The following is a 10,313-nucleotide window of genomic DNA, read 5'->3' as shown; positions in this document are numbered from 1 at the left end:
TATATATATATATATATATATATATATATATATATATATGATAGTGAGTGTGTGTGTGTGTGTGTAATGTCAATTCTCATTTAACTGTAAATTACATCACTGCTTATAACGTAACTGCAGTGACAGTGACAGGTTTATAATGGAAACACATGCTTGGCCCAAAAACTCAAGTGAAATCCTCCTCCATACCTTTTGCTCCACTGCAAATACATTTGGAAGATATTATCAGTGACAGGAAGGTAGAAAGAGTGCTTTAAATATGCCCTTTGGTAATTGTTAAATCAAAAGTTCCATTAGTGTGAAATCCTTGACAGATTTACAACTTAAATAACACACATTTTAGGATAAGATTTAAATGGGGAAAAAAATCAAATTGATATTGTGTAACAATGAAACTGGCAAGTAATTAATTAAACCCACCAACAATATAGTTTTCCACCAACATGATAACAGTTCTTTTTCAGTATATTTTTTTCATATATATATATATATATTTATTATTGTTCATTTTAATATTGAACCAAAGATGAGCCAGGCCCACAAACTGCTATGGTCCTCTTGGTGTAGAAGAAAGGATAATAGAAGGAAAATTAAGTTGGTACAGTTAATAATTTCCTTGAATTTAATTGGAGGTTTACTGTAGTGAAGAAAAACATACTGAGGCAGTGTTACAGAAGGAAATGCCATGTTATTTAGTACACAGAATACAGAGGGAGGCAACAGGAATGGCAAGGCATTATTTCATGAATACAGGTTATGGGGTTCTAAAGGGAAACAACTGTGGTAATAACTAACATCAAGGCAATGGAAGGATATAGTTTTGGGAGTGAGCTGGAGACTAGACGTTCTCTGTAAATGAAATCGTAAGATGCAAAACAAAGCTACCTGTTAATAATTTATTTGATTAGATTGAACAAAGTGAGACAGTAAATCAATTTTTCTTGACCAGTTTTGCCTATGAACTGTATGTCTGCGCCATTGACTTTCCAACTTGTCCTAAAGTTTGTGCTGCCCAAAATACAGACTATATAGTACTGATAGCCACCAATTTAATAATAAATCTTATAGCACAAAGTAGAAAACTGCTCAATAATTCCAAGAAGAATGAAGCCAGTAAATCTTAGTTCCTACCTCGTTTGGGAAGATCTTTAATGATGAACTGGTAAGAACATCAGTATAAGATTGTATATTCAATATGATTGAATGTGCAAATCCCACATTTTAAGACAAAGTGTCCCCTAAAAGAGACATCACAACTCTCTTGCCTTGCTTATTCTTATCCATTACTTGACATCTGGAATTATAGTTACTATCTCATAAATGTTTCCAGTCTATGGCTGTATCATGGTATCACTTCCTAGAACCAGGCCATATCATCAAGTCTATTTATTTTCTCTTTTGGCAGGCAATCACGTAAGCATTTCTATGATCAGTTACGTTTCACATTTCACTGAAATTTGAGAATTTTTAATTCTTTAAAACCAGACAGAACATGGCTGAATTCTCTCAGGGAGGCTAATACCTGTATTTTCACATTCGGCCAAGTCTTGGAATATATTATCGATGAACTAACTTAAATGTAAGGTTTCTTGATCAGTGTTTCATGAAGGTTTAATTAATGAATATACCTAATTCTTCAACCAAGCAACAGATGAAGAGGAAAAAGAGATTGATAACATTTATATCATCAGTCAAACTTTTTTAACCCAACTATTTTTAACACATCATTAGCTATTTTAAAAACTCATTTGATTATGAATGAATGAAAACTGCTAAACAGAAAACAGAAACCAAACCTACATCAGCGGGCATGATTTTCTTTTCTCTCTCAAATTAGTGCTTATAACATCTAATAATGTATTTCAGGTCATTAAAGTCAGGTCAGTCACTGATCAAAACAAATATATCAGAGACTTGGTTATATCAAGAATTTGACATAGGATTCAGCAGAGACTCAATACACAGTAAACACAAGTCTTTTCCTCTATTCCTCTTCACTTGTAAGACATTAACAGCTTGGTGTTGCAAGGGAAGATATAGAGACCTAAGATTATACACTCCACTATACCTTGTGCTATTATAAGCAATTTGATTTGTCTAAATGGTTGATGCCTCTTCTGAATTGTCCATGTGACTGTGTGTCACAATGATAGCAGCAAGCAGTACTGATTGTTTCATAGTAATTGACCTTGTCCATCATTCATAATTCTTCACTAGAGAATCCATACATTAGCAACTTGATGTATGGTTAGTGACAGAGATACGAACTCTTTATAGAGCTTGATCTGAGAAGTCTATATATATATATATATATATATATATACACACATTTTATATAATATTATATATATATTATATACATATATATGTATTGTATACATATATATATATATATATATATATATATATATATATATATATATATATATATTATATACATATATTATATTATATATTATATACATATATCATATATTATGTACATATATGTATATCATATATGTATATATAATATTGCATATGATATATGAATTCTGAACAGTGGAGCAAGTGGATTAATGATCAAAATGCAGCAGGTACAGAAGGTGGCATGCTGAAGGGGATGTAATGGACTGCATGAAAATCAAGTGAGAACACAGATCTGAATTGTCTCAGAAAGATTGTATGTGTGTGTTTGTGTGCATATGCACATGCATAAAATAAAGACTGACTTGTGCATGATAATAGCATGTTCCACTTAACTATGACATCATTGCAGGCTGTATATCTATTGGGAGATATCAGGCATGGAACACATGCAAACCAATAGTATTTGAGAGTGCAAAAACAGCCAAATCCAATGTTTGTGCTTATATGCAGCAGTATATATTGGTGTGGCCAACATTATGTCAAGAAAATGTGCATGTAAAATGGTCAACAAATTTTTGTTTGTCAGTCTGCTGCAGTTTTGCTCTTGTAATTCAACCGATACTGGCCTGAAAAATATAAATATAAGAAAAATGTAAGATACAACAGAAATCAATGCAGTTTACAAGAGTTAAAAACCAAGAAAGAATATAACTAAAAGAACATTGTTAATCACCAGTTCTCCATATTAGCATGGGTAGGCCAAATCAATACAATTGTTTATAATTGTTTTAGCCAGCTTCATATTACACATTAGAAGCAACATTCTCTGCTGTTCTTCACTTCCCAGTTCCCATACTCAGCATGCATCTTCTTGTCTCTCCTATATTCCATTAATACATCCAAAAATCCTAAGTTGTTCTCTTGTTATCAAACATTCTCAAGTTTCAATGCTAATGTGACACTTTGAGAGAGAGAGAGAGAGAGAGAGAGAGAGGCAAAAACAGTACTGTAAATAATACATGCTTTCAGTAGCTCCAACACTAGCAACAATTAGATCTACTCATAGAAAGATGAATGAAAGATCTGACTTGATAAAAAAATTATCACCCAGAGAAATACCAGAGGAAATGACTGGAGACAAAGACATTCCCAGCAAAGTGATATTGCAAATATATCAAAACAATGAAAAACATATGAAATCAAAAGAAAATAAAATTTAAAATAGACTACAATAAATTGTAGTCTATTAAAGCATCATGTTTGGTGAGAAGCATAAAGAACAATGTTATTTGCTTTTAGGTCCACGTTATCAGTGTATCCCTTGAGTAGATTAGCTCTGCATTCTGAATTCAAATAAACCTTCCTGTTACTAAACAAGCAAATCCTTTGGGACCCAGCAAAAGCAGTGAGTAAGTGGGAAATCCTTAAATAAACACCCAAGTATTTTCGTATTTTCAGCTTGTTCTTAATGCAAGAAAATTTTTAAGTCCTATGCAATTATTTCCTGATGTTATATATATATATATATATATATATATATATATATATATAAAGGCATTAGTAGTTAACCACATACATGCATATCTGATTGTCAGTGTGTGTATATGTACACATATTTATGAGTATTTAAAATGGATACACAAGAGCAGTGAATCTGTTATCCAAGAATCTCCACAATGTAGCTATTTCTTGACAAAAGAATTAAATGAATTTAGAAATACTCATTAAATTTATATTGAAAGGAAAACACCTTCTGTTATAGAGTTTGGAAATGTTCAAGTCTATGCAACTTCACAAGTTACACAAGCATTAGTACCAGAAATTCTTCAAATTCTTCACAAACATCTCTACTTTGACAGCAACTGAAATCATTTATGACAGCAGTAAGAAGCCTGTCAGCAATAGAACACATGCTGATTGCTCTACTTGTCAGTTCTTACCAACATGTTATTTTTGCTACCTTGCACATTAGCTATGAGGTTAAGTTACTGCAGTAATAAATTTAGTCTTAAGCTCAAACCTTGTAATACAACATGTAATCAGTGTTTCATTAAATTCAGACATATTACTTCATTTGTTAAATAGCTACCAAGCCAATGTTAGAGTAAAATGGTTAATAGTAGGAAATAAACTTGCATTAATAGCTACTAATATGCAATTGTTATGCTAGTATCAGAAAATGGAAACGAAAATGTGAGAATTAAAATATCAATATTTTCAGAAATATACAATCCATACTTGTATGGAAAACTGATGGAAACATAATTATCTATGCATTACAACAACATGGAAAATAGCATTCAAAATTTTATATGGTCTTTGATCGTAATTATGGTGGTATTTGCTAGTGGGACATAACTGACAAATATTAGCATCTTTCTAAACAAAAAATAAAAACACTTAACACAACATCTGAGTCTAGCAGTAATACATAATGATCTATATATAAGATACATTTTGTTGTTGAGGAAGAGTGGTCGACAATACTAAAGCATCTGAGTGGTCCAAGATTAAGCAGTAAGAAGATATGAACAGTCATTCTAGATCAGACTTCATCATTCAGTCAATGCTCTGAATGTGACTATCTTATAATTCAAATCTGAAACCTGTGATTTTTATCACAAAAGCAGAAGGGAATTTGCTATGGAAAAATTAGTTGTTACATTGAGCAAGTTGGGAAATTACATCATCACCATTTAATGTTTGTTTTCCATGCTGGCATGAGATGGCTGGTTCAATGGGAGCTGGTGAGCTAGAGAACTGCACCAAGCTCAAATGTCTGCTTTGGTATGGTCTCTATGGCTGGATGCTTTTCATAATGCCAACCAATTTACAGAGTGTACTGGGTACTTTTTACACAGCACTGGCACTAGTGAGATCACCAAATAACTCACAAAACAAGACTCTTCAACTGAGGGTGTGCAGTATTGAGGGAGGTGGCTTTATGCTAAATGATGAGAGGTTAAAGTATGACAGAGGAACAGAAACAGGCTTCTTGTTGGGGGGGGGGGGCATGGTTACCTTAATGGGAAAAGAGAGGAAATGGTGATGAAGATGTGTCAGAGTTAAGGAAGTGCCATATTATTTGATATGAAAAAAGTTGGATATTGATAAGTAAAGCTATTTCAACTTGGAATTAAAATTTGATCGTCAATAAGCAGAGAGGAAAAAAGTTTTGTTTTTCCGTAAGAATAAACAAAGGACAATAATCTTGAATACAAATCAAAAAAAGCACATAAAAATATATTAAGGTTTAACAAAATGTTTAGCGAAAAATAGGTGAATATTTGAAAGAAAGTAATAAGTTACCTGTCATAGCTTCCATAGATGTTTCCTTGCAATCACTGGCAACATGATCAGATCCTCCACAGTTAAAACATGACCTGCAGTGTTTATTGCTAATCATTGTCATGGTGTACTGTTGTGGTTGTGGTGGCGTGGCATGTAGACCCAAAGATGCATAGTTACACATCTGGCTCAGCATACATGATGAAGACGTAGAGGATGACGATGATGATACAGCTGCTTGATTTGAAGAGTTCAAATGCACCAAACTTATGTTAGTAGGGTTGTTATATACGTGATCAGTTGGGATCGCACTAACCAATTGCATTGGGTAGTGAAGTGGTATCAAACCATTAGAATTTTGTGGCATGTAGCCCATGTTCCCTGCAAAGGATGGCCAATGGTTAGGAGGGATATTATTGGCTGGTGGAGCCACAGGAGAAGAAATGACACCTAATTGATGGTAGCCATCACAGCCACATGTTTTGCACATTCCCGACCGGCCTGTAGAAACTTGGCTCGGAGAACTTGAGTTCAATGTTTGAGATGAATAAACGATGGTGTTAGTAATGACACTACTTTGGTTTGAGCATTGTGCAAGGAAGTTCAGAGTGGCCAAGCCACTAGCTTGGTCAGATGAGGATGAACAGGTTGAATCAGGAGCAGCACTAGGTGGGGACTGAGGTACTGAATTGGAACATATGTTACTATTCTTCATATTACCTATATTTTGTCTTGGTGGTGGACTGGAATTTGAAGAGCCTGTTGAAACTAGAGCACTAGTTGAGCATGCAACAGCAGTCCGTGTGCATACAGGAATTAAATTCCGCGTCCATGTACCTACTGAATAGAGAGAATGCTGTGCAGTGTTGTCTGCAGTTGCAAGAACAGAAGTTGGAGTAGTTGAATTGATAACAGTTGTACTCAAATTAGTCATGTCAGAGTTGTGATTAAACATTGAAGGCACAATTGGAGTCGTAGATTTGCCATCAGGAGGCATGTTAATCATGTTTTTGGGGTTAATTCCTAAATTTGTGTGTGCAGGCTGTGCCTTGTATGTAGTCCGACCTGTAATAAGATGGTGACGGTGTTGCGGTACAGTTGGTATATTTTCAGAGACAGTGTTATAGCCACCTGTTACATTTCCAAAAGGTAACTGTTGATGGTCAAGGTAAATCTGTTGTATATTCCCTTTCGTCTGATCGTCCACTTGACCTCTGGCTGTAGATTTCAAGAGAGGTTGCTGTGGTTTCAAGTTGGGTTTACCAAGTTCTTTTTTCCTATAGTCCTGATCATAACACTGTTCAGTCTCCTTACCAGTCTTGACTGAAAAGAAAATGGTACCAAGTGAGAACAATGATTAAACAAAAACATGATGGTACAGAAACAAAATATGTGCGTGTAAATATGTGCACAATCACTTTAAGAAATTTAAGTAGTCAAGAATCTTGTTACCAGCACAAATTCCATAAAACTCTAAGAGCCTTTTCAAAAGGATGCTTATAATTCAACAGGGAAAGCAATGGTGATTCAGTGGTTTTCTTTCAGAGATGACTTACATTTCTCCTTCTGGAAAAGTTAGGTTCAGGAGAAAACTTCTCTCAACGCTATGGAAATCAGCACAGGTTAAGTGGATCACAGATGTTCATAAAGTGACAAGCATTAAGTACATATATAAATTCTGATATTCACCACAAAGACATAACCTCTTTCATTATCAATGAACTGATAGGATGCAAGCCTGGCTGATTGTCTTTCCATACTCGTGCTATCATATTATGCTATTCATGTCCTCTGTAAAAATTCACCTTGTTTTTGGATTGGCAGCATTATTAGAGTGTCAGATTAAATGCTTTGCAGTATTTTGTCCACCTCCTTACATTGTGAATTCAAATTCTACAAAAGTTGACTTTGTCTCGCATCTTTCCAGGATCAATAAAATATAATACTAAATACTGGGGTGGATCTAATCACAGAAGTCCCCTATATTAGAAAATTATTAGAGTCCCCTAGCTATACTTTATAATGACAGTCTAAAACTTATGCCTACAAATTCTTCACTACAAATTCTCATCTGAAACTACGTTAAAAACTCTGTTTGCAAATGACAAATCTAAAACCCTTTTAATTAGGTCTTACATCACAATATCTGCAACATTTAGAAGATGGGAAATGTTTTTAACTCAAAATTGATTTTAAATTTAATTACTATTGGCTTGTCTTTAGAACAGCTTAAACACACTATCAGTATAAACTCTGCTCTCTTTAAAGTTATAAAAAGAAAAACTAACATCATGAAAACAATATCATAATCAATGTGAAAAATATTTATGAATCACAAATATATCATATGCAAAACCTGAAAAATCAAACTCCATAATAAAGTACATTTAAGTAAAAATCAGCTTTTACCTCTATCACTATCATCCGATGCAACTGAAGATGAAGAAGCCGGAACTGCAGTGATATTTGTCACTGATGGAGCCCCAGGGCTGGGTGGTTGACTACAGTAGTCAGAACCAACAGGTGAACTGTCAGCAGTACATGATGATACTGAAGGAAGAACACTAGGGGCATGGGAAATATGTGGATAATAAAAATAAGAGTTATTGACAGCTACAGATTGTGTGATTCCTGCACGAGGACCCTGCTGCTGTGGATGATGATGGTGATGATGATGGTGATGGTGTTGTTGCTGCTGATGCTGATGTCCCGTTGGAAAAGTTATTTGATATGCATTCTTAATTGCTGAATAAGGGGGCCAGGTCATAGTGGGATGAGAAGGCCCCACATTGGCTGAACACACAGGTGGAGGTTGCAATGTTGGTGGCATTCCTGTCATATTACCATAATCAATTACACCATTTAAATGGCGTTTGTCACTAGAAAATATGAAAAGGGAAAAATTGATAAAAAGCTATAAAATGTATCCTGAAAGAAAGGCATTTATTTTACAAAAAGTTAGTGGAAAAGAAATATTTATGATATTAGTTTTCATGAATCTGACCAGTCAACTCTTTTGTGGGTGGTTGGCATTAAGAAGGGCATCCAACCATAAAAACCTTGCTAAAACAGACAGAAGTCTGGTACAGGCTCCTGCCTGGCCAACTCCAGTCAAACTGTTCAACCCATGCCAGCATGGGAAGCAGACATCACACAATGATGATGATGATTTCTGTTGAAATATGCTGCCTTTGTTTCAATTAATTTTGAAAATAATGAAAAAAGTAAAGTAAATGTCATTATTAAGTTAGCATTTGTAACATAAATTAAAACAAAATTTTAATAAAAAGTTTTAATTAAGATTATTGTAAAACTGGAAGTCTGAATGAGAACCAAAGACAGTCTCAAGTGGGTTAGTATCAAACGGGTTCATTGCTTTTCATACCATTATTAAATCTCAATTACTTCATCCTTGCTGCAGGTGAGATAAGGATTCACAATAGTTAAAAGGATAATGTTGGTATCTCTTTTATAAAATTATAAATAGTATTCTTTTTTTTTAAGAGGCACTCATAACTTTTGCAGGCCCTTTACATGTAAAATGATGCCCTTTACATGTAGGCCCTTTACATGTAAAATGATGCCCTTTACATGTAGGCCCTATTGCATGTAGAATGATGATTGGAGTGAAAAAAAAACAATATGAGCAGAAAAGGAATACAAGAATCTTGGAGCTCTGGGCAAAATGATTGGGTAGAGTATTTGATTTGGGTTCTAGTAGCTGGGAAACACAGGAGATAAGAAAATGAACAGAGGTAAATACCTCAAGGAGGGGAGTTGTGCATTTTACTGGTCAGAGATGCAGAAACCATAGAAGCAGTAAAGAAAAAAGAGAGAGAAGAAACAGCACATCTGTAAGCTAATAGCTGTAGTATGTTAGTGAGTTTTTACCAATCAAATATGTGTACTCGGATGTTTGTATATGTAGTAGCAACACCAGATATATGCATATATGTGTAGGAGCAGCACTGTACCAGATATATAAGCAGTAATTTAATGTGAGCTACACTTGAGCTTTATAGAATATAAAGAATTGATCAAACTGAAGTATTTTCTGGTTCTAAAGTGGAAACCAATTCCTAATACTTACCGACTGTTCTTCTGAATTTCCTGAAAATATAACTTCTCTTCATCTTTGGACTGTAAGAAATAAAGTTAATGTGGCTTTTAATAGGAGTTCCTTAGAAAATGTGCTTATGTACACTCAGATGTAGAACAGTAAAGATCATGTTTAAAGAGGTATTATAGATAAAGGTTTTACAATTTTCTAGATAAATTTCAGGGAAAATGTTCTTTAAAAAATAATGGAAAGAGAGAAATAACATGGGAATATATTGTATGCAAATATACGTCCACATATATCATCATCATTTTATACCTGTTGCTTTTTTATTCCCCCTTTGTTGTCATGATGGAATATGGTTGTGTGATTAAAAAAAGCTTGCTTTTGCAACCATGTGGTTTTAGATTCAAACCTATTGCATGGCAGCCTTGGGCAAGTATCTTCTACTGTAACCCTGGGCTTGATAGAACAGTACCAGATTTAACAAAAAAAAAAAATAAGTACTGGGGGTAATTTGTTCAGCTAAACCCTTCATGGCCATAGTCTAACAACTGAATCAAGAAAAAGATGTTCAGATGAGTGACCCATACAGCAGAAAAAAAAAAGAAAAAAA

The 10,313-nt window shown here is 34.2% G+C and overlaps 1 protein-coding gene across 3 annotated transcripts in view; it reads right to left on the bottom strand.

The window, feature by feature from the left end:
• Nucleotides 1-4: 4 nt before the first annotated feature.
• The window catches only part of LOC106878026 (zinc finger CCHC domain-containing protein 2), a 153,269-nt gene continuing 142,960 nt past the window's right edge, over nt 5-10,313 (bottom strand). For all 3 annotated transcript variants that reach the window (XM_052968640.1, XM_052968639.1, XM_014927106.2), the window contains 4 exons: nt 9,728-9,777; nt 8,047-8,516; nt 5,659-6,960; nt 5-2,975 (listed from right to left, as the gene is read on the bottom strand). In XM_052968640.1, coding sequence (XP_052824600.1) covers nt 2,932-2,975; nt 5,659-6,960; nt 8,047-8,516; nt 9,728-9,777 — 1,866 coding nt within the window. In that variant the 3' untranslated portion in view covers nt 5-2,931. The remainder of the gene's footprint in view (nt 2,976-5,658; nt 6,961-8,046; nt 8,517-9,727; nt 9,778-10,313) is intronic.

Source organism: Octopus bimaculoides, chromosome 6 (genome assembly GCF_001194135.2).
Source record: "Octopus bimaculoides isolate UCB-OBI-ISO-001 chromosome 6, ASM119413v2, whole genome shotgun sequence".
NCBI lineage: Eukaryota > Metazoa > Mollusca > Cephalopoda > Octopoda > Octopodidae > Octopus > Octopus bimaculoides.
Note: the sequence above shows the minus strand (reverse complement) of the source record. Positions and strands in the feature narration are given on the sequence as shown.